General features: G+C 50.8%; 1 protein-coding gene across 1 annotated transcript; it reads right to left on the reverse strand.

Moving 5' to 3' along the window:
• Positions 1-1,975: 1,975 nt before the first annotated feature.
• Positions 1,976-18,602, reverse strand: Cenpm (centromere protein M). Its single transcript, XM_052748455.1, has 6 exons — positions 18,458-18,602; positions 18,047-18,126; positions 15,378-15,470; positions 13,875-13,954; positions 12,121-12,212; positions 1,976-8,171 (listed from the first exon to the last, which is right to left on the reverse strand). Exons 1-6 carry the CDS (start codon positions 18,512-18,514, stop codon positions 8,031-8,033), a joined length of 543 nt encoding a protein of 180 aa, XP_052604415.1. The 5' UTR covers positions 18,515-18,602; the 3' UTR covers positions 1,976-8,030.
• Between the last annotated feature and the right edge of the window lie 5,864 nt (positions 18,603-24,466).

Consider the following 24,466-nt stretch of genomic DNA (forward strand, 5'->3'; position numbering starts at 1 on the left):
TGGGCCTCATGGTGGGCCCCTCTTAGGCTAGGGGCTAAGGGATGTCTTTAGCATCTTCAAGGGGCAGGGAAACAAGCCCTGCAGGAAATGGCAGGGGAACGGCCTATGATGGCGAAGGGCTGGACAGACTGGGGGACATACTGGCCAATGCTGCGGGGTGCTGGGTCATGTGCACCATTGCAACAGATGGACAGGGTCCAGCTGGAGACAAGGCCCGGCAATGAGGAGACATGGGTGTTTGAGTGTGCATGTCACTGCCTTGGCTCAGAAGGGCCCTTTGGCTACATCCAGAGACTGGATGGAGAGGCAAGGAGGCTGGTGTTCTAGTCCAGGGCAGGGGATGGCGCAGAGCTGATCATGGAGTAAGGGAATCAAAGCTGGCCACAGGAGATCCTGAGGACCCACACAGAACCCTAACCAGTCAGCCTCTCTCTTGGGGTTCTGGCCCATTGCCTCTCCATCCCCTTGCCTATGGGCCAGCAACTCCACAGCAGGAAGGTGTAGGCGGCTTCAGGGTAGCTGCAAAGGAGAAGTGGGTCTGGGGAGGTGGGTGTGGGTGTGAGTGTGGGTGTGTGGGGAGGTGGGGGGAGGGAAGGAGCATGGAGAGGAGCCTGGGCAGGGACAGCACTTCTTTTTTTTTTTTTGGAGCTGAGGATCGAACCCAGGGCCTTGCGCTTGCTAGGCAAGCGCTCTACCATTGAGCTAAATCCCCAACCCGGGACAGCACTTCTTATAGGAGAGCGGCATGAAGGTTAAGACCAGAGGCTTGGCTGCAACCCTCTGCCCACACCCCCTCTATCACTACTGGGCTGCTGTTACTCATTGTTAGGGCCACGGAGCCCTGCCCATGCATTTTAGCTATTGTCAGACACTGGAGCTGAAGAGCCCGGAGCTCATGGGAGCCCAGGGACAGGAATCTCACCCTGGGAGAGGGCAGCCCAGAAGGGCCGGGATTGGGAAAATTCCCATGGGCCACACCAAGGAAGTCGGTGGGCAAGGAGATGCTATTTTACAACACAGTAGGATCACTCTTGCTCAGGCTCCAGCAGCAGACAGAGGTCACCTCAGGGTATGAAGGGAGAGGGCTGTAACTCACAGTCACAATGACAAAGCCCTTCACTTCAGCCAGAGAGGGACGTCTGAAGTCTGGAAGGACAGAAGCAAAATTACTCATTTGACACCAATGTTTATTGGGCATTTCCTATGGGCCCCATTGAGACAGGCGCCAGACTGCCAGTGAGAGCAAGAGGCCTGTGGGCTTCTCGACTGGGGCGTGTACAGGTGCTCGATCTCAGATGTTTTCACTTGTGCCTCGGTGGGGGTGGGGGTGGGGGTGGAGGCTGCGGCAGTCCTTGAATCTCTGCCCGGATGATTTCATGGTTAAGAGGAGAGATTTGGGGACTAATGATGGAACTCAGCTGTAGAATGTTCACCCAGCACGCACGAAGCAGCTCTGGGTTCCATATAGAACGGTATAAATTGGGCCTGATGGAATACACTTGGAAACTCAGCAGAGCACTAGGGAGGCAGAGACAGAAGAGGCCCGGAAGTTCAAGGCTACCCTTGGGCTACATTGTAGGTTTGAAGAGTCCATCCTGGGCTACAGGAGACCCAGAGAGTAAGAGGAAGACCAAGAGGAAGAAGGAGAGAGAGGGGGAGGAGGGAGAGAGGGGGGGGAGGGAGAGAGAGGAGAGAGAGAGAGAGAGAGAGAGAGAGAGAGAGAGAGAGAGAGAGAGAGAGAGAGAGAGAGAGAAAGAGAGAGAGAGAGAGAGAGAGAGCTCATCAATGCAGGAAATGTTAGGCTACATTTCAACTTCTTGCTTTTTTCATAGATGTTAAACCAAGTTGTTTATTATTTGAGACAGGGTTTCTCTGTGTAGCCCTGGCTGTACTGGAACTCCCTATATAGACCAGACTGGCCTTGAACTCAAGAGATCTGCCTACCTCTGCCTCCCAAGCAATGAGACAAAAGATGTGCGCCACCACACCTGGCTAGTTTATTACTTTTTAATGCTTATTTTATGTGTGTGTGTTTTAAGTGTATGTCTGTGCACCATGTGTGTGCAAGAACCCTCAGAGGCCATAAAAGGGTGAAAGCTGAAAGATCAGAGAAGCAGAACAGCCAGCCACTAGTTCTTACCTCTACGAAATCCTCAGCCTAAGGAGAGTGAGTTCTTGCTTCCTCACGCCTTATATACCTTTCTCTGCCCTGCCCTATTACTTCCTGGGAAGATGTGTGTGCTTCCGAAACAAAGGCACGAGATCTCAAGTGCTGGGATTAAGGGTGTACCATCACTGCCTGGCCTCTATGTCTAATCTAGTGGCTGGTTCTGTCCTCTGATCCTCAGGCAAGTTTATTAGGGTACACAATATATCACCACAGGGTGGCATAGTTTCAGAGGTTCAGTCCATTATCGTCATGGTGGGACATGGCAGCATACAGGCAGACATGATGCTGGAGAAGGAGCTGAGAGTGGAAAAGGCGCTACATGTTGATCCCACAGGCTACAGGACACAGTTTGAGACACTGGGCATGGCTTGAGCATATATGAGACCTCAAAGCCCACCCACACAGGAACACACTTCTTCCGACAAGGCCACACCTCCTAATAGTGTCACTCCCTCTGGAGGCCATTTTCTTTCAAACCACCACCATGTGTGAGTGGAGGCAAATGTGCCACAGTGCACATGATGTCAGAGGACAACTCTCAGGAGTTCTGGGAGACACATTCAGGTGCTAGGCTCAGGAAGCAAGCTTCTCTTGTCAGCCTGTACATCTATATATTCTTGACTATAAAATGAGGGGCTTTGTCGCTGAAAACGCCTTCTAATCAAATTTTTGTCTTACTGATTTCAACTATTTCTTTCTTTCTTTTTAAGATTTATTTATTTATTATGTATACAGTGTTCTGCCTGCACGCATCCCTGCAGAGGACACCAGATCTCATTACAGATGGTTGTGAGCCACCATGTGGTTGCTGAGAATTGAACTCAGGTCCTCTGGAAGAGCAGCCAGTGCTCTTAACCGCTGAGCCATCTCTCCAGCCCTGATCTCAACTATTTCATTGGCTAAATGCTGGCTTCAATCTCACTACATAGTTGAGGATGACCTTGAACTCCTGATCTTTCCATCACGTGCTAGGGTTGTGGGCATACCAATAGGCCCAGGTCAGACGCCTCTAACTCAGAGATCTGCCTGCTTCTCTGCCTCCTGAGTGCTGGGATTAAAGTCCCTAACACCATGCCCAGCTGCTCCTATTTAAAAAAAAAAAAAAATAAAGAAAAAAAGGTGATTCATTTGGGGGTTGGGGTGGGGAATTCTTGCTCTGAAAAATTTCCCCAAAGAACATCAGATGAAGAAACAGGTTTTCAGGGGCAGAGGGCTTTCAGAGCATGAGGCGGCAGGAATGAAGGCCTGGATGGGGTCTGCACCCACCTAACTGTGAAGCGTGGCCCATGTTCTTCATGCTTCAGAGACCTTCAGGGAAGTAAGGCCACTCTGCCATCTATGGGACAAGCCCGGTGTGACGGGGGTGCGGGAGGCAGCCCCTGGGGACAGAGGCCCAGCCCCCCATATCTAGATGTGAAATTGCTCTGAGACCTGGATGTTCTCAGACAGCAATGTTAGTTTAGTTATAATCAGGCCAGGGGACCCACACTATCTCATTAAAAGTCCTTCAAGACCGTAGTTTCTGAGTTGGAAGTGGTGGCCGGGCAGTCTCCGTCCCCTTGCCCTGGAGACTGCTCACACACAGCCTCAGGTCCACACATGCAAAGGCTTTTTGTTTTGAGAAACATGAGTCATAGCATGGAGTGCCCTGGGGCCTTCCCAGTCACCCTGAATTGGTTCGGGAACTTCATGTCCACCCTCTTAGCTCCACCCCATTTTTTTCAGTGCCCAGTTCTCAAAGCAGAGGTGCCTTTCCCCCCCTCCCCCTTGTATCTCGTTCTGAGAAACAAGGACACTGTTGGAAAGTCCCCTTCAGTGGGGACAGAGGGAAGGACACTGTCAGGCTTTCTCTTTACTGAAGAGGGGTGGGTATGGTGGGGAATCAGCAGTGTCCGCCCGCAGGCCTGAGCAGCAGGAGCCCCAGGCAGAACGGTGGTGACGGTGGGCCCTGTCCTCTCTCCTCCCAGTCAACGGCAGGCCACGCCCTTCCATGAAGCAGTACTCCACTCCCTCTGCCTAGCCCAGGCTACCCCCTCTCCGTACATCCCCCCTGTGCACTGTCACGACAGGGTTCCTGCTCTGTCACTCTTTAAGTGTGGCCTTGGAGTCAGGACAAGAGACCACAGAACTTCAGCTTCTGTGCACGGGACGGTGAGACTGTGAGAGGAACGGGAACGTTCCAGCTTCATTCAGGGCACCGTAACAGAACAAACTATGGCTGGGCTCTGGGCCTCCTGCGGACCCCACACAGGGCTATTTCAGCAACCAGCGAGTGCTGACTCCGCACCAGGCTCCCCCTAGTCCCGGAGCAGAGCGGCAGCCGGCAGCCTGAGCTGAACTCCATCGAGGAAGCCATCTAGTAGGCAAAGGCTGAGGGGGGCTAGGAGAAAAACCCAAGGAGAGTATCAGGGAATGAGGGGTGTGCTTCTTCTGTCTTTAAGATTTACTTGGGGTTCCGTGAGAGACGCTGACTCAAAAATAACACGGAGAACAGGAGAGGAAGACACTGGATGCAGACCTCCACACTCATAAGCGTAGCCTGTGCGGGTGCACCTGCACACACATACCGCATGGAGGAAACAGGGCGGTGAAGGATCAGGCTTTTGTTTTCAGCCATGAGAACCCCAAGAGGCAGAGCAGTGGGGATCAAAGCAGGAAAGCGGGCTAACCCACATCACAGGGCCTGGTGGTGAGACTCACGGGCATGGTCCTTTCCTCTGTGGCCAAGCAGCCCAGGCCTCTGTTCTAGGGGGTGATAAGCTTCTATCTATCTATCTATCTATCTATCTATCTATCTATCTATCTATCTATCTATCTATCTGAGACAGGGTTTCTCTGTGTAGTTTTGGTGCCTTTCCTGGAACTCACTCTGCAGAGCAGGCTGGCCTCGAACTCACAAGAGATCCGCCTGGCTCTGCCTCCCGAGTGCTGGGATTAAAGGTGTGCGCCACCACCGCCGGCTTGATTTTATTCTTATAAATGACATTGGGGAGGCACGTTCACACATGGAGGTCAAAGGACAACCTGCAGGAGTGAGTTCTGAGATGAAATTCAGGTCATCAGGGTTGGCAGCAAACACTCTTAACAGCTGAGCCATCCTGCCTTGTTGGCCCTGGTTTGTTCAGATGGTCTCATGTAGCCCAGACGGGCTTTAAATGCACCGTGTAGCTGAAGATGACCTTGAACTTCCACCCCTGAGTGCTGGGATTACTGATTTGAGCCATTATGCCTGCACGTGTTGCCATGGATTGAACTAGGGTTTCACGCATGCTAGGCAAGGGCTCTACCAACCGAACTGCACCCCAGCTCCTTGTAGAAGGTATTAATATTGCAGGCTGTGTGTGAGGCCAGGGGACAAGTTTCAGCGTGTACTCTCCCATCTTCACAGGGCAGTCAAGCTCACACAGCAAATGCTTTTACCCCACAGACCACCTCAGCCGCTTCCCTACTTGCATGAACTGGTCTTACACTGTAGCCCAGGCTGGCCTGAAAAATCACTGTTCTTCCCATCTCTGCTGGCTACAGACATGAGCCACACCCAGCTGGGGAGAGGATCCTTGGTGATTCTGCAGCTTCCTTTCCTCTAGAGGAATGGCCCACCACCACCCCTTAGGCAGGGACAAGAAGGACCCCCGGATTACTGCCCACAACACTTGGGACAGCATCCTCCTGAAGAGACCTGAGCTTCCAGGAGGGGTATAAGAACTGCCCATAGCAGGTAGCCTAGGGGACAAATGAACCTGTGATGTAAAGCAAGCACTCTCACAGGATCTTAGCCCTAATTCAGGCCGCAGGCATCTATCTGATAACATCCCGAGTCTTTGAATCACCCAACTACGCCACCTCAGCATCAAGCCCAGTCCTCATGTCCTCAGCCAGACATCCTGCCAGGAACAACCGCTCCCTGCTGTCTTTGCTAAGGTCTGAGGGCACCTGACTGGCATTTAAGTGTCGCTCAGCCCTCAGGGGCAGGCCAGCCCAAACCCAGAGAGGCGCCTCTAGTTCCAGGGTCCCTGCCAAGCTTGGCAGGGAGCTGGCAGTAGTGACAGCCTCAAGCTCCCCCAGCTCTTGGAAGGCTCCCAGGCCCTCGCTGGAGAATGTGATGCCACTTCTCTTGTTAAATGGCACCAGGTGGCAAAGAAAACGTGGTACAGGGACCTGAGGGAGAGATGTGCACATCACGCTAGCTAGGCGAGGGGAAAGGAAGGGGTGAAGCTTCCTATTTTCAGCAAAAGGTGACAGAAACAGGAGAGGTGTGGCCATGCTGCCTTCCTCTCTAGCTTAGGTACCGCTCCATCAGCCCTCCCGAAACACTTTAGAGCCCAGGGTACTGAGGGGTCTGGAGACATTGCCCCAAGACTGCTGCTTTCTCAGACACAAAACCTGTGTTCCCCTCTCAGGCCCTCCCAGGGGGGATGACACCCCTTTGTGGAGCCACACAGAACTGGGGGACAACACAGGCCTTCCACCCACTGGCTATGACTCTGGACACACCTTCAGTGAAGTCTGTCTCAGGGACTCTGAAACAGGGAATCAGCAACCCTGCAGGCATGCTGGGAGGTCGGCAGGAGCTGCTGCTGCTGCTGCTGCTGCGTGAGCAGAACTCTGTGAAGCGTGAAGTGCTCTCTCTGCATGTGTCAGGTGACATGTGTGGCCTCACGGGGACCTCAAAGCTAAGGTCCCTCCTGGGACCCAAGGGGCTGCCAGAAAGCCAGGAAGGTAGTCTAGTCGGCTGTGGTACCGGCTTCAACCCCAGCCCTCGGGAGGCAGAGGCAGGTGGATCTCTGAGTTCAGGGCCAGCCTGGTCTACAGAGTGAGTTCACCATACACACAGAAATCCTGTTTCAAAAACAAACAAAAACCCCCCAAACACAAAAAAAAACCCTGCAACAACAAAAATCCAGAGAGGTACGTCTAACTCTTCATACTAGGGGCAGGGCACTGGGCTGTTCTGGAAGGCAGCTACAGCCCCTGGGACATCCAAGTTGGCTGTCCCTGCCAACCACTGATGGAAGCCTTCTGTACTCTCAACAGACCCCCATCCCCCAGGCCCCCATGTGCTAAGCCCACCTCCTGCAGCACTGGGAACCTTGACTGGGCTAACAGAACTTCCCCAGTCCAGCCTGGCCCGTCTACAAACTTCTCTTTGGATCTGAGGGGAAGTGTGCAACGGCCCCCAGCCGGCTGCTCACTTCTCACACTCTGACCTTGCTGGTGCCATTCCTGAGGTGAGATGTTAAGAATCAGCTCGGTCTGGTTTGACCTGGTTGTTACTGTTTGTGGAGTGCCTTGTTGCTGCTGTGCAGGGCATGACAGCATGTCACCTGCCGGTTCATTCAATCCTGTCAACGTGACTTGAGAACCATCTCCATTTACACCAGAAAGACGGCTTCCCAGGAGCAACAGCCAGGCTGGGCCAGCACGTGACATTTCCCTGGGCTCCTGGAAGCCACGCTCTGCCCCCTTAATTGTACTGAGTCAGTTTCCTCATTTACAAAGTCAAATGGTGGGTGAGATAGACTTTTAGGGTTTTTTTTAGCCATGGCTCTTTGTTCCAAAGAAACCTTAGGTGGATGTACCCCGCCAGACAGGTGAAGATACGGACCTCTGTGGGGTGGGGCCTCTGTGGTGAGCCGGGAAGCATGGGGGTTCAACCGCTGGGCTGCCCTCCCCACTCCTGCCCAGCACTCCTCGGTGGAGCAGAGCTCAGCCCTGCAGTCAGCAGGCTGCCTCCCTCCAGGGCCTGTCAGGCCCTGACTGGTCTTCACCCACAGTGACTGCTTCTGGAGCTGGAGCCAAATGCGGGGAGGGCAGCGGCGCTCACAGCTCCTTGGGCGCGCTCACAGCTCCTTGGGCGCGCTCACAGCTCCTTGGGCGCGGGGCTGGTGGAGCTCCTCAACAAGGACAGCAGATTCAGCGCTGAGATCCCTGGCACGTGGCCAGCGCAGATCTGCAGCATGCGGACCAGGCGCTGAGCCACGGGGGCTCGAAAGCTTTCCACCTTCAGGGAGAGCAAAGAAGAGCTGTGAGGGGGGGGGGGGGCTGGCTCTGTGGACATACTCCGTGCAGAGGCCAAGGCAAAGCTGGGGGCCGAGGTGCACGGGTACCCTAGGACTGTGCCACACCTTACCAGGCAACTTCCTACCTTGTTTTTCAAACCCAGAGACACCCCCAAGACTGAGCCCTGATCAAGATAAGGGATTTGACAAGACTGGTAGGGTCTGGTCAGGCCATGGTGGCGCAAGCCTTTAATCCCAGCATGCGGGAGGCAGAGGCAGGCGGATCTCTGAGTTCGAGGCCAGTCTGGTCTACAGAGTCAGTTCCAGGAACTGACAGGAGGCTGCACAGAGAAACCCTATTTCGACAAACCAAACAACCAACCAACCAAAACAACTGGTAAGGTCAACTACACAGTCCAGGGTCACAGAGGGGTGACCGCAGAGCTGGGATCTCAACCATGGCTAGTCCCAGCCACTGACAGGCACCCCAGGAGGACACAGGCAGAAGGGAGGATGGACAGAGTGGCCCTCAACACAGATAAGGATGTGTGACCCACACCCACGTGTCCTTTATTGGGATGGAGGGCTCAGGGGAGCTGGGGGTTATGAAGATGTCCTGGCCCTGGACCAGTGAGTTCTAGGCAAGTAAGAGACACTGATAAACGTTTGCCTTGCCGAAGAGCCAATGATACTCCAGCAAGCGGCCTCAGGGCACTGTCAGCCCGTCACTGACTTGGCTCCTGCAACTCTGCCTCATCTCTAGAGGCAGCGCCACCCTCCCAGCTGTCATGCCGGAAGCCTCAGTTGTCCCTGACTTGTCTTCCTGTCACCTCCCATCTGGCCACCAGCACATTCTGTTGACTGTCCAGGAAACAGCAAAGACTATGGACCATCCCATGTCGCTCTTTGCTGGACACCACTGAATCCAGACCACTCGACCCTTCCAGAAAAATCTCTAAACCTTGTCCTCACTTCTGCCTTCCTCTCTCTTCATCTACTCACAGCCAGAGCGAAGCCCCGTGCCTGCTGGGCCCCAAACCTCCAGCGGTTCCAGCTTTATTTGGAGGAAAAGCACAGCCTTTACTGACTCTACAACCTCACGCCATCACTGCTGACATTTCCCGTTACTCTGCCCTCCCAGGGCTCAGCTATCCACCCAGGCCCCCCTGAAGGACCCTCACCACACCAGGCCACACCAGGCAGCTCTGGTCCTCTACACTCTGCACTTTCTTGACGAGCACTCTCTGCCAGATAGCACGAGGCTGTTGCTCACACATGAGCTCTCCCCTTCGGGATCCATTCTACCCACAAAGCTACACCCCAGACTCTCATCCCTTCTACCTCATTCATATTCTCTCTCTCTGTCTCTGTCTCTCTCTCTCTCTCTCTGTTTTTGGTTTTTCCAGACAGGGTTTCTCTGTATAACCTTGGCTGTCTTAGAACTTGCTTTGTCGACCAGGCTGGCCTCGACCTCACAGAGATTAGCCTATCTGAGCCTCTAGAGTCCTGGGATTAAAGGCGTAGGTCACCACGGCCTGACTCCAGTCACTTTTTTACATTGCAAACAAACAGACAAACAAACAAGCCCACGTGACTAGTTGTGTTCCTGACTAGAGCACAGCCAGGGCATATATAAATCTTACCATTTTGCTCTCTGCTGTGTCTCTGATGCCTACAATGGTGCCGGGTACACTGTGTCTGTGTGACAGGTATCGTGAATCCTCAAAGGTCTATATCTCCAATCTACTGCTGCTGGAGTCTGAATGCCACAGCTGTCTGCTGTCACTCATGACCCATACCGAGACACACCCTCCACACTGTCCAAGAGTTTCCCAGTCTATAAAAGAGAGCTAGGCACTCTTGTCACAAAAAGGCCTCCAAATATGTTGAGGTTCCAAGGATAAGACAAAAAGTATGCTCTGAAAATGCCAGCTCAGACACATGCAGGGACCGACGGTCCACAGATGGGGCTCTTCATCTGAGGGACCTAGGCGTGTGTTCTGGGCAGGTATTTGTAGCCCTCCGCCAGCTGGGAACAGACTGCGGCCTCTGCTTTCCTCTACACAGATGGCTCCGTGACTTTCCTTTCTTTTTAAAACTACTTTTAGAGAGAGACTATGTTGCGTGTACATGGTGTGTGTGTGGTGTGTGTGTACGCCCATGCATGACGGCCAGAGGTCAATTTACAAGGAATCCATTCTCTCCTTCTTACCTGTGGGGCCCAGGGACAGAACTCAGGGTGACAGCAAGTGCCTTTACATGCTGAGCCTATCACTCCCTAGTCTAGGCCTCAAGCGCCATGAAAACTGAAAAACTGGTGTGGCCTGCCACCTCATGGCCACATGTGGAACTGCAACAGCACCTGTTCCATGGTTAACAGGCTCCACAACCACCACCTGCACCTGAGTTGGGACGCAAAGATGATTCCTCAGTAAGAGATCACAAACCTACCGAGAAGTGGGTATAAGGAGACTTGCTCAAAGCCACACAGTCAGCAGGCCACAATGGGGAAATCGCTGACCACCAACCGGCTGGCCCTAACTTTGCGTGACTGAGCAAGGTGACTGACTCTTTTTGGAGTGTTTTCTCAGAGGTTTGCTATGAGGAAACCCTGCAGGGTGAGACACTTCAGGTGTGCCGGGGGTACAGAGTGTCGTCACCTATGAGAGCAGAGCCTGGATCTAGTCAAGGATTCTGATAACACTGTTAATAACAAAAGACAGATGTACAATGCTGTGGTCTAGGGGTGGTCTAGGGGGCAGTTTAGCAATCAGAACAAAGTAGCGACGAGGTCTGCCCTAACATGTAAATGAAAGCATCAGCAGCTCTGTGTGTATGGGTGTTCTGCCTGCATATAAATCTGTGCACTATGTGTGTGCCTGGCGCCCCAGAAGGCCAAGCGTATCAGAACTGGAGTTACAGACAGGTGTGAGCTATTATGCAGATGCTGAGAACCAAACTCAGGTCCTCTGCAAGAACAGCAAATGCTCTTAGCCAACAGCCAGCACTCCAGGCCCAGCATGCTGTGTCTGTTGGTAACTGTTAACTTAGCTATTCCCACTGACACTCTTGGCTAATTCATGAGCTCAGCTCCAGCTAGAGGTTAGTACGGTGCTGGGGGGGAGGGGGTAAACACTACTTCTCATGCAAGTTTATAGGTCACCTGGATTCTGCCATCACAGGCACAGTCCACAGACCACATAACAGGAAACCCTGGGCCACAGGATGTGTGGGATTTTGTCCTGACCTGATTCTTACGGAGTTACTTCATCTTAGGGAAAAGGTGCCAGACCCAGGACACAACTGTTCAAAACAAACCTCAAAACTAACAAAAAGATCCCCAGAGCAACTGAGCAGGCCAGGTATGTGGGTGGGGCAGTTCAGGCCCAGAGGACCTTCAGTAATTCTCCCAGGGAGCGTACATCAACTCCTGCTGAACAACAACACATGTCTGGGGCTCCAGAGCTGGCCGGGTGGGAAGTGTGCTTGCTGTACAAGCATGCATCGTGACCCTAGCACCCATGTCAAAATGTGTACGTCTGTGTATGTCTGTGAGTGCCAGTGACTCTAGTGCTGTGGGGGGAAGGGAAGGGCAGAGGCAGGAGGATTGCTGGGACTGGATAGCCACCAGTCTAGCTCCAGATTCGGTGAAGACCCTGCTGCTGTGGAATAATCCTCCTGTACACTGTGTGGATATATGTCGCTATGGTTGGTTTAATAAACAAGCTGACTAGCCAATAGCTGAACAGGATAAGGTTAGACAGGAGAGCCAAACTGAGAATGATGGGATGAGGAAGGGTAGAGTTTAAGGCTTAAAAGCTAAGCCTTAAACCAGAATTACATGCCTCCCTCCACACCGGGCCACCTCCCCTGGACACTTGGTGACCCTTCAGTAAGCATTCCTGATATGCTTACCGTGTTCTCACTGGCCCCAATGACCAGAGTTCTTACCTCTAAGTCACAGAAGAGCAAGGGGCTTCGGTAGGTGTGGGCCAGTTTTATAACTGTGTTCCGGTGAATGGTACAGTGGCTCTCCTGTCCAGCTGCAAAGAAGCCAGGCACATTTCAGGCTACATCCGCCAGAGATCCACCTGCCTCTGCCTCCGCCTCCCAAGTGCTCGATGGATAATTGAGTTTCTTCACTTTTGAAATAAGAACAAGAACACCCACTACATAGAGCTGCTCAGAGTCAGTGAGCTGATACTGAGGAATCCCAGGCATTCACCGGTTTATCAGTATTCACCGAGAATCATCACCACCATCACTACCACCACCACCATCACAGGCATCAGTGCGAGCCTCTAGGACCTCAGTGTCATAGGGAATGCTGGCAGATCAGATAGATCGCTGACCCTGAGCAGAGTGTTTGGGTATTCCCACAGGAGTAAGCCAGACAAAGAGGAGAAACAGGACCTGATAAGAGTCCCAGTAATCGCCGGGCGGTGGTGGCGCACGCCTTTAATCCCAGCACTCGGGAGGCAGAGCCAGGCGGGAGTTCGAGGCCAGCCTGGTCTCCAAAGTGAGTTCCAGGAAAGGTGCAAAGCTACACAGAGAAACCCTGTCTCGAAAAACCAAAAAAAAAAAAAGAGTCCCAGTAATCATTCAGAGGACAGTCCTGATGCCAGGCATGGTGACACAGAGTTTGAGGATAGCCTGAGCTATATATTGAGTCTCTGTCTCAAAATGTAAAAAAACTAATGAAACAGCAAAAACCCAAACGAAAGAAGGTGATGGATGGCCCAGCAGCAGGACTATGAAGCTCGGCTCCCCACTAATGAGCTATCGGGCCCTGGGCAAGGCACGTATGCTCGTTCTCCTCAGCTGTAAATCTGAGGTAATGCCTACTGTAATAAAAGACCTCAAAGACCATTGTGAAAAAAAAAAAAAAGAGTGTTTGAGCAAACGGATTACCAGTAATCCTGCCTCCCGCTCAGGACCAGCAGGACCTTTTCCAGAGAACTGTGGCTGCCCCAAAGAATGAGAGGAAAAGGAGTGGGGACTAGACACAAAGGGAGAGGCTAATAGCAAAATCCTTGAGACATGATCTCACCATGTTGTCGAGTTGGCCTTGAACTTTGAGTAATCCCCCTGCATGCTGCTCTCAAGTTCCTGTTTCTCCTGCCTTAGTGTTGAGATTAGAGGTGTGTGTAAACTTCCAGGTTAACTTTGCCTCTTTAGAGGATTTGAATTTCTCTCTGGAAGCCACAGGAGTCAGTGAAGAACTCCAAGCAAGAGCACAATCAGCTACCGGGATCAAGTTAGAAAGCCAGTAGTGTGGTGGCACACGTGTGCCTTTAATCCCAGCACTCAGGAGGCAAAGGCAAGTGGACCTCTGTGTGTTTGAGGCCAGCCTCATCTACATAATGAATTCCAGGACAGCCAGGAGTACATAGTGAGACCCTGTCTCAAAACAAAAACCAAAGGACATTCTTAAATGGGGGCTGGAGAGATGGCTCAGCAGTTAAGAGCACTGACTGCTCTTCCAGAGGACCCAGGTTCGATTCCCAGCACCCATGGTGGCTCACAACCATATGTAACTGTAACTCCAGTTCTAGATCTCATGCCCGCTTTTGATCTCCTTAGGCAAAAGAAAAAAATTCAGTAGCCGGGTAAGGAGAACAGCTCTGCAAACCTCCTCAGCAAGGGGTCACAACTGCTATTGCTCTAGCTGGGGTAGGAGCGCAGCAGGAAGAGGCCACACTTACCCCCTGTGACCAGGAAGCATACTTTCCCCAGGAAGAAGCTGCTGTCCACATGGTTCAGACACTCTTCCACATTCCGGAGACTGGGACACAAGGCCAAGCAAGAAAAGACACCATAAGAATTTTACAGCATAGCCCTGCGTGATGGCGCACACCTTTAATCTGAGGGCTCAGGAGGCAAGGGCAGGCAGATCTCTAACTTTGAAGCTAGGCTGGCCTACAGATTGAGCTCCAGGACATTCGGGGCTACACAAAGAAACCCTATCGCAACAACAACAACAACCACTACCACAACAACCCCCCATATTGAGTCCTGGGGTTGAACTCAGGTGATAAAGCTAAGCCATCTTGTTGCCTACCTCCGCCCCCAACCCCCCACTTTTGAGTCAAGATCTCATGTAGTTCAGGCTGCCCTGAAGATCTTGAACTTCTCATCTTCCTGTCTCCATATCCCAAATGCTGGGATTCCCGTCTGTTTTATTTTTATTTATTTATTTTTTTTTCCAATACAGGGTTTCTCTGTGTAGCTTTGCGCCTTTCCTGGGACTCACTTGGTAGCCCAGGCTGGCCTCGAACTCACAGAGATCCGCCTGGCTCTGCCTCCCAAGTGCTGGGATTAAAGGCGTGCGCCACCACCGCCCGGCCTGTTTTATTTTTTAAAAGGTTTTATTATTATTATTTTAAACTATGTGTTGACCGGTGCAAGCATGAGTTTAGGTGTATATGAAGTGCTGGTGTCTGTGGGATCCCCCAGAGCTGGAGTTACAGTAGGTTGTGAACCTCCTGCTGTGGGTGCTGGGAACCACATTTTCGGCACCACTGAGCCACCTGCCTAGCCACATGTACCCTGTTTTAAAATTTACTTTTACTTACAGAGAAGGCCACGAATGCTTATAAAACAATCAAGCAATAAATATGAATACACACACACACATATAAAGAATCCTCCTCTTTGAATCATCCTTCACTGCCAACAGTTTGGGGTGTGAATTCTTCTAGGACTCTTCTTTCATGTGCAAATACAGCGGTCCGTTTAAACACCTACTGTTTTTCTCAACTACTGTCCCACATACTACCCAACTCCTGATTGCTGTAGTTTTGATATGGTTTAGGGCTAAGAGGTCATGTGCTGAAATTTAATGCCCAGTGCTACAAACAAGATAAATAAACCAAGGGCAGGAGTTTGGGCCGGAGAGAGAGCTCAAAGGTTAAGCACACTGACTGCATCCCAGAACCCACCAGGCAGCTCACAACTGTCTGTAACTGCAGCTGCAGGGGGCACAGTGCTCTCTTTTGGCCCCGCTGGGCAGTAGGCATACACGTGCTAAATGAACAGGTGACGTCATGATTTATCTTTCAAACCACCCCCACAGCCCTCCCTCCGCAGCCCTCCTCACCCCTCCTCACCCCTGGCAGCCTCTGGCTGCCTCCTGCCTTCCCATCTAAGGGTTACTGGTCCAGCACAGGCCCTGGCTAGGTCCTCCAGCGCCCTGTCCCGGCTCTCACCTGTGTTTGCTATGCAGGTTAATCACAAACACAATCAGGTCAATTCGGGGCCGGTTCACATTGGAGGGCAGAGGGAGGGAGTTGGCCAAGTGGCTGAAAAACAGAAAGTGCAGGACTAGACATACTCACCTCACAGTGACTGTTGTTCACACAGTGTCCTTTACAGGGAAAGGAGCTGCTTCAGAGGGAGTCCAGCACTGAGGCAGGGCACAGCCAGTTCTACCCAGACCTCTCTGGTCTGGGTCCCTCAGCCAGAGGGGGGCTGTTGGTAACCGCTGTGATAAGAGGACCTCAGACCCCCCACCTGGGGGGGGGGAGACCAAGCTGGGGGGGGGGCTTGGCTGAGACAAGAGGATTTAGAAACCCTGCCTGCTGGGGTAAGTCCAGGCTCAGGGGAGGTACTGGGCTGAGATGGTTAGGGATAAGACTGAATCCCTTTGGTATGAGGTAGAAACAGGCTCGATCCAGTTTTGTCATTTCCTAGCTATAATTGCCAAACACACCCACCTGAAGGCCTTTCATGAATTCTTCCACCCATTCTTTGTATATATTGCACTCTTTCCTTTTCTTTCTTTCTTTCTTTTTTTTTTTTTGACTGGGTCTCTCTATGTAGTTCTGGCTGTCCTGGAGCTTGTTATGTAGACCAGGTTAGCCTTGAACTCACAGAGATCCTCTTGCCTTTGCCTTCCAAGCTCTGAGATCAAAGGGGGTCCGTCACCATGCCTGGTCCATCACTCTCTTTCTTAGATTATAATTCAAGGAATACCAAGCGTATAAAACTTTTTACTTTTTTTTTTTTGAGACAGGGTTTCTCTGTGAAACAGTCCTGGCTATCCTGGAACTCAATTTGTAGACCAGGCTGGCCTTGAACTCACAGAGATCTTGAACTCACAGAGATCCGCCTGCCTCTGCCTCCCAGTGCTGGGATTAAAGGCGTGTCCAACCACCGCCCGGCCCAAACTTATTTTTAAAATTATTGTAATTTCTTTCCTAAGACATGGGTCTTCTGCAGCCCAGATGCAGCCTCTCACTTCCTGTGTAGTTGGAGCTGACCTTTGAACCCCTGATCTTTTTTTTCTTTTTTCTTTTCTTTTTTTTTTTTGGTTTTTTGAGACAGGGTTTCTCTGTGTAGCTTTGGAGCCTTTCCTGAAACTCACTCTGTAGACCAGGCTGGCCTCGAACTCACAGAGATCCGCCTGCCTCTGCCTCCCGAGTGCTGGGATTAAAGGCGTGTGCCACCACCGCCCGGCCACCCCTGATCTTTTTTGACTCTACCTCCAGGTGTTGGGATTAGTCTTGTGCCATCACGCCTAGCTAAAACTACATAAAACATACATCTCCCTTTTCCGGCTTCTTTGGTAGCTGGGATTACAAGATCACTGTTCAAGGGCAAATGCATTTTTAAAAATCCTTTTCTGTCTCTGAGTTATGAGATTGGTCTGGTGTTAATGTGTTTCATATTCTCAAGCTTGGAAGCCTGGTGAGGTTAGAAAAATGAAAGGAAAACACGCAGTAATTACTGTTCCTCCAAATCTGGGGCACTAAAGAATTCTCAGAATTTCGTTGCAGGCATAACCATGCCAGAACCTTTTCACAACCACTGAAGCTTTCAGGGTTTTTTTTTTTTGCTATTTTCTAGTTCATCTCACTGGACTAGTTCATCTTCACGTCACTATGCTTTCCTCAGAAATCCCCGCCTTACACTTCTACTAGCCTGAGACATTTTTATCATTTCTTGGATCATGAATTAACCAGATTAACTCAACAGTTATTAACTGAGCTACTGTGTGCTAGTTACTGTTTAAGGCTCTGGGGGCTCACCAGTGAACGGGAGTCAAAGTCTGTCCTTAGGGACTGATTTGTGTGTGTGTGTGGTTAGGGGAAGGACCAGACACAAGCAGACAGGTGGGGAGGTGACTTCTTTGTATTTTGGTTTGAGACAGGGTCTTACAAAATCCAGGCTGGCCTGGAACTGGATTGTAACAGAGAATGACGTAGAGCCTCCTGTTTCTACCTTACAAATGCTGTGCCCCCTCATGTTGTGCTCTAAACGGTGTTCATTTTCCCCAGGGGCTTTGGTTAGTCTCTCTTTTCAATCTAGAGTCACCTGGGGGGTGGTATGTCTCAGTGAGAAACTGTCTAGATTAGGTTTGCCTGTGGGCATGCCTTGTGAGGGATTTCCTTTCTTTTTAATTTCTTAATTGGGTTGAGGAAGGCAGATGGATCCACTGCAGGTGGCACCATTTTCTGGGAGAGGATTCTGGATTGCTGTAACTGCTTCAACTTCCTACAGCACGGACTTCTCCAGCAACGACAGGCTACAAGTAACCTGGCACTGCGAGCCGGAGAACGTCTTTTCTCCCTAAAGTTGGTTTGGTCAGGGTATTTTATCGCAGCAAAAGGAAACGAAACCAAGATCTGCTTTGCTTTTAGGCACTGACGACCAAACCCAGATAGATCTTCAATGAGTAAGTGGGTTTTCGGCGTATGTATGAGTCATGAACATTTGCAGAGACCTACCTGTAAAGGAGTCAGCTCCGCAAGGGTGGGCAGGGCAGTAAGGACGGAAAGGTGGCAACTGGGAGGAGTTGGGGCCCTCCCTCTCCCGCGGGCTCCCTTCCCTTCCCCTCAGGTCAGCCTAGAGTTCAGGCTACACCTCAGCAACTTACACCCTCAGCTCGGATGCACAGTGGTCTTTGAGCATCGACTCCGCCAGCCGCTGCAGAAGCGCATCCTCCCGGCCCACCAGCTGCGAAGGGAGAGAACCAGACAGGTGGAGACCGGAGCAGGGCGGGCGGCTCCTCTCGAGGGCCCCATTTCCCGAGGAGGGGACCCCGAGGAGCTACACTTCCTGAGAACGCGGGAAACCCAAGTTCGAACTGGAACGCCCACTCAAGCCGGTTGCAGAGCCAGCCGCGCGCCTATTGGTGGAGGCGGCACTCAGCTTCCCGAGCCGCCGCTCCGATTGGTCCGGAGCAGTGCGCCCGCCCACCCCGCCGCCGTCCGAGCGCTCTGTGGCTGAGGCCGCGCCCAGGCCTGGGCTTGCGGGGAGCCGGCCCAGGGGCGCCGCCCGCACCTACCAAGACGGTGGCCCCGTTCAGGTCGGGGAGCTTGTCCATCGGCCTCAGCACCGACATCTCAGCGGCAGCCGGGCCACCCCGCTCAGCGCGCGGATCTTTCAAACCGCCCCGAGTCCCGCCTCCAGGGGGCGGGGCGGGGCTTACAAGTCTGGGCGGGGCTTCCTGCCAGCTCCTACTCTTAAAGAAACCACTACCTCGTTGCCTGCCCGACCCTCCAAGATGTCTTTTATTTTTAATTATGTGCATATTGTGTGTGCATCCGCGCTCATGTGAGGAGAGGTGGCTGCGGAATCCAGAAGAGGGGAGTTGGAGTCCCTGGAATTGGATTTCCAAGCCAAGTTCTGAGCCACCTGAAAAGGGTTATGGGAACCTAACGCAGGTCCCCTTCATGAGCAGTATGTGCTCTTAACTGCTGAGCCATCTCTCCAGCCCCTACCCTCCTCCTCTTTTAAAAAGGATTTATTTCATTATATTTTTATTTTTGTTTTTGTTTTTGTTTTGTTTTGTTTTTCGAGACAGGGTTTCTCTGTGTAGCTTTGCGCCTGTCCTGGAACTCACTTGGTAGCCCAGGCTGGCCTCGAACTCACAGAGATCCGCCTGGCTCTGCCTCCCGAGTGCTGGGATTAAAGGCGTGCGCCACCACCGCCCGGCTCATTATATTTTTAAAGTTTTCTTTTTAAATTTATTTTCTTTTATGGGTATGGGTGTTCTGCCTACATGTGTATCTGTGTACCACATGCACCGGGCCCCAAAGAGGGCATCAGATACCATGAAACGTGTTTACAGATCTCTGTGAGCTGCCATGTGGGTGTTCTGAATCCAACCTGGGTCCCCTGGAAGAACAGCCAGTGCTCTTAATGGTTGAGCCATCTCTCCAGATAAGTACAGCCTAAGTTTCCCCATCTAACTATTCCTGATGGTGTGATTTCTCTCCCAGCTGGTCTTGGGACTCCTCCGCCTCCCCCAACTAATAGGACTATGGACCTGAAAGTTCCAAATGTATGGTTTTTTCTTTAAGTTCCTCAACTTTAACTTCTCTCCCTAGTCTATATCTGTCTCAGCGGATTTCTTCTTGACTGACAGACACCATCCAGGAATCAGCTGTGGAGCACAAACTGTTCCAACTGGCTTCACGCCCTGGACTTGCTGAAAGGTGATGTGAACTACTCCGGCCTATGTGATTGCTCCCATTCTCTACTGCTGGGTCGGTGAACCAGATGCTTCTGATGGATGCCCTTTTGCCTGAATCCTCTCCTGGCCTCTGACTAACATTCCAGCCCTCCTGGTCCCTGACAATGATGTCCTAATTTAGCAGGAAATAGTTACAGAAGAGAATACATCACCCCTTGTCCTCTCCAAAAGGCTGGAATGTTAGGTCAAAAGGAAAACCCCCTGGTATATATGCCTATTGGAATACAAAGGAAGGTACCTACTAAAACCAAATAGAACCAAATCTATCAACAGACAAATTCATTAGCTAACATAGTTCTATAACATGATAGGGCACTCAACCTGCTTTATACAGGACAAGGAGGTTATTGTATGGCTTAAGAAAAATTCTTGTTTCTGTGCAAACTACTTGAAAACCATTAAAGAAAATTGGCAAGGATTCAGCCTACTAACACTGGAGAAAGGTGGCCTTTGCCTATTCCTCAAGGAGGAATGTTGCTTCTATGTCAACCAGTCAGGTATAATAAAAGATAAAGCCAGGCGGCGGCGGGCGGCGGCGGCGGCGGCGGCGGCAGCTCACATCTAGTGAGTTAGCAAACCTGTGTGTTTGTTTTATCTCCGCCCCCCCCCCCGCCCCCGCCCCCCCCCCACAGGGTTTCTCTGTACAGCCTTGGCTGTCCTGGAACTCACTCTGTAGACTAGGCTGGCCTAGAACTCACAGAGATCTGCCTGCCTCTGCCTCCCGAGTGCTGGGATTAAAGGTGTGTACCACCACGCCTGGCTCTGTTCTATTTTAAAGATACGTATCCCACCACTTCAGTATCAGCTAGGACGGCTGTTGTCATCCTGGACCTTCTCACCGGCTCCCGCTCTCACTAAGGTTCCCAGGACAGCCAGCCATTCCCCACATAGCATCTGGGTCCTTTTGAGACGGAAAATCAGAACACGCAACTTCCTTGATCCAAACCAGCCCACGAATCCCATCTCAGCGTGCTGCAAACATCTGGCATGATCCCCAGGTGTCCTGGCTCCCGACGACAGCTTCCCTGACCTCCTCTTCTGCTCTTCACCCCTCATTGATAGTTGCACCAGCGTGCTAGACGCTGGCCATCCTTGCTCAGGACTTGGTTCCTCCTGTTCCCTCTGGATGAAATATCCCAGATAGTCAGAGCTCGCCTCCTCACTCCATTCATGCCTCGGCTCCAATTTTAACCTGTCACAGGGGCTTGCTCTTTCCTGTGGCTTTTCTTTTGTTTTTGAGACAGGGTTTTACTCCGAGACTCCAGCTAACCTCCAACTCTGGGCAATCCTCCTGCCTCAGCCTCTCCAAGTGCTGGGGGATTAGAGGCAGGAGCCACCATGACCAGTTAGAGGATATGGGGGGGGGGCACCAAAACATGTATACACATTTTATGATGAAACCCATTATTGCATATAACTAATACACGCTAATAAAAAACATTTTTAAAAAATGGGCCAGTGAGACGGTGTTTGCTGCCGACTTTGACAATCATACACGGTGGGGCGAAAGCGCCGGATGCCAAATGTTATCCTCTGGTCTCCACTCACACACCATGGCACTCATGCCCATACATACAGATTGGTGGCCCCCCAATCCCAGCTATATCCTTCTCTTCCTAAGTATTTCCTAGAGAGGACTTTTCTTTTTTCCTTTTTCTTTCCTTTTCTTTCTTTCTTTCTTTCTTTTTTTTTTTTTTTTTCTGAGACAGGGTTTCTCTGTGTAGTCCTGGCTGTCCTGGATCTTGCTCTGTAGACCAGGCTGGTCTCAAACACAGAGATCCACCTTCCTCTGCCTCCTTAGTGTTGAGATTAAAGGCATGTGCCACCACCATCCGGCTTAGGAGCCTTTCTTACTGACCCTACCTGAAATCACAACCCTCTCCCTGCCTCCTGGTGTCCTTTTCTGTCTCTGGTCTCCATTCTCCATTGCACTCATCTCCACGTCATTGTCACGAACTTCCCAGCCCCGCAGAGTCTGTTCTACTTACAAACTAATGATCTAGCTCATTCCTGTTTCCTGGATGCTTCCAGAAGACAAGCCCTTCCAGGAAGAGATGAAGGACACATAGCTTTATTTACTTTATGGGAACAGTATGAGCTGGAGATGTTGCTCAGTTGGCAGAGTGCTTGCCTCAGAGATACAAAACTCTGGGTCTAGTCCCCAGAATTACAAAAACAGGGTGTGGGGCCACACACCTATGATCCCAGCACTGGGGAGGTGGAGGCGGGAAGATCAGAAGATCAAAATCCATATGATTTTGAGGCCAGCCTGGCCTACATGAGGCCCTGTCTCTAAAGAAAAACAAACTAAAAGCACCAGCTAGTGTTACTTTCCCGTGATTCTTGGACTCCACAGTGGGCGCACTGTGGATCTTGCGAAGCTAGTGGGCAGTTTTGTTTTGTTTTGTTTCTTTCTGAGACAGCCCTGGGGTTGGGGATTTAGCTCAGTGGTAGAGCACTTGCCTAGCAAACACAAGGCCCTGGGTTCAATCCTCAGTTCAAAAAACAAAAACAAAAACAAAACAAAACAAAAAAACCAAAACAAAACAGGAGACACTCTCTGTAGCCCAGGCTGACCTTGAACTCACAGCGATCCTCCTGCCTCTGCCTCCTGAGTGCTGGGATTAAAGGCGTGCGCCACCACTGCCTGGCCTAGTGGGTAGCTTTATAGTGGCTGGTAAACATGTCTGTTCTTTGCTCAGGAGGGGATAGGACCCTACCCTTCCAATTCTTTTCTACAAATACAACTCTGAGCAAAGGCTTGAGTACAAAGCTGTTGGGGTCTTGCCTTCTTGGCCTTTCTAGAAAGAAACACCCTGAAATGTTCAGGGCACATAGCAGATTGCTTTCTTTTAAAAATGTTTTTATTTCTTTTTTATGTGTATGAGTGTTTGGCGGATAAGTGCACCACATATATGCAGTACCTGAGGAGGCCAGAAGAGGGCATCAGATTCCCTTGGAACTGGAACTTGAGTGGTGGTGCCATTATGGTCCAGCTAACATTTTCCTTAAGACTGGCTTCTATGAGACCCTCGTGGGACACCTATGAAAGATGGGGGAATCTGAGTGTTGAGGTCTAGAGATCTTATCCTTTAACAGAAGCCACCCCAGCTTTACCTCTGTCACAGGTTTCCATGAAGCTTTTTCTATGACTAAAAGAATCACTGGCTGTAGTGGTTTGAATAGGCATAACCCCAAGACTCATGTGTTTGAATGCTTGGCCCATAGGGAGTAGCACTATTAGGAGGTGTGGCCTTGTTGGAGTAGGTGTGGCCTTGAGGCCTCATTTGCTCAAGCTATGCCCAGTGTGGTACACAGTCTCTCCTGCTACCTGTGGATCAAGATGTAATAACTCTCGGCTCCTTCTCCAGCACCATGACTGCCTGCAGGCTGCCATCCATGCTTATCACCATGATGATAATGGACTAAATCTCTAAAACTGTACCCAGCCCCAATTAAATGCTTTCCTTTATAAGAGTTACTGTGGTCATGGTGTCTCTTCACAGCAGCTAAAACCCTGACTAAGAAAGTGGCTAAAACAATACCTACAGACCATTTATCACACACTTTACATATTTGCTGAGACATAATTGACACTTCGGAAGTTACTGTACATGCTGAGAATGGGTGGTTCAAGTAATCCCAGCACTTGAGAGGCAGAGTCAGGTAGTCAGGTAGATCAAGGCCAGATGGTCTACGTAGTGAGTTCCAAGACAGGCAGAGCTACATAGTTCTAAAAAAAAAAAAAAAAGAAGCAGCAGCAGCTATTATACAAGCCAGATTTGGTGATGCAGAGCGTCATACTTAACACATGAGAGGTTATGAATTTTATATCTAGCACTGAAGGAAGAAAAAATTGGGCTAGTGAGATGGCTCAGCAGGTAAGAGTGCTTGCTGCCTCAAACCTAATGACCTGAGTTCGATTCCTGGAGTCCACATGGTAGAAGAGAACTGATTCATGCAAGTTGTCCTCTGACCTCCATACACAGACTGCAGTAGGACACAAAAATTAAATAAAAGCATAACACACAATTTTTTTTTATCGTTTTTAAAATTTTTATCTATCTATTATTTATTTATTTATTCCGAATGCTGTTTATTGAAGGAGGGAAGAGGTCTTAAATACAGGCTTATAGCACAATGGGAGAACCCTGGAGGGCAGAAGTTCGCTACAGATGTTTTACAATCTTGCATCTAAACTGTTAACGTCCATTATGCAGGATACACAGACAAGGAACTTCCCTTAAGCATTCAGGAGGATAGAACCTGGCAGGGAATTAGCATAGGGAGGATATCAAGATCAAGGTCAGCAAGCAAGGCAACAGTTATTCAAAACAGGGGCCAGGGCCCTACAGGTCCCTACAGGTCCCTCTTTTACTAGAAAATGAGCTTCTGACTTAGGTTGCGTGGGACATCAGGAGGTCACCTTACCCGTCATGGAGACGCCTGCCCAGGCCACACAGGCGCTCTGTCTTCGGTTGGTGAGCGCCCCCCAGACATTACCCATCTCTGAATACTCATTATCATACAGGCTCAATTGTGTGTGAGCTGCAGAGTTAACTGCTGCCAAAGATCTCAAAGTGGCACTGGGCTTGCAATCTGTGTGCATAACACAAAATTAATGCAATAATTTAAAAAAGATCTATGGGCCGGGTGGTGGTGGTGCACGTCTTTAATCCCAGCACTTGGGAGGCAGAGGCAGGTTGATCTCTGTGAGTTTGAGGCCAGCCTGAGATATAGAGTGAGTTCCAGGAAAGGCACAAAGCTACACAGAAAACCCTGTCTAGAAAAAACAAACAAACAAAAACAAAAACAAAA

Source organism: Peromyscus californicus, unplaced genomic scaffold, assembly GCF_007827085.1.
Source record: "Peromyscus californicus insignis strain IS unplaced genomic scaffold, ASM782708v3 Scaffold_20__1_contigs__length_68692818, whole genome shotgun sequence".
NCBI lineage: Eukaryota > Metazoa > Chordata > Mammalia > Rodentia > Cricetidae > Peromyscus > Peromyscus californicus.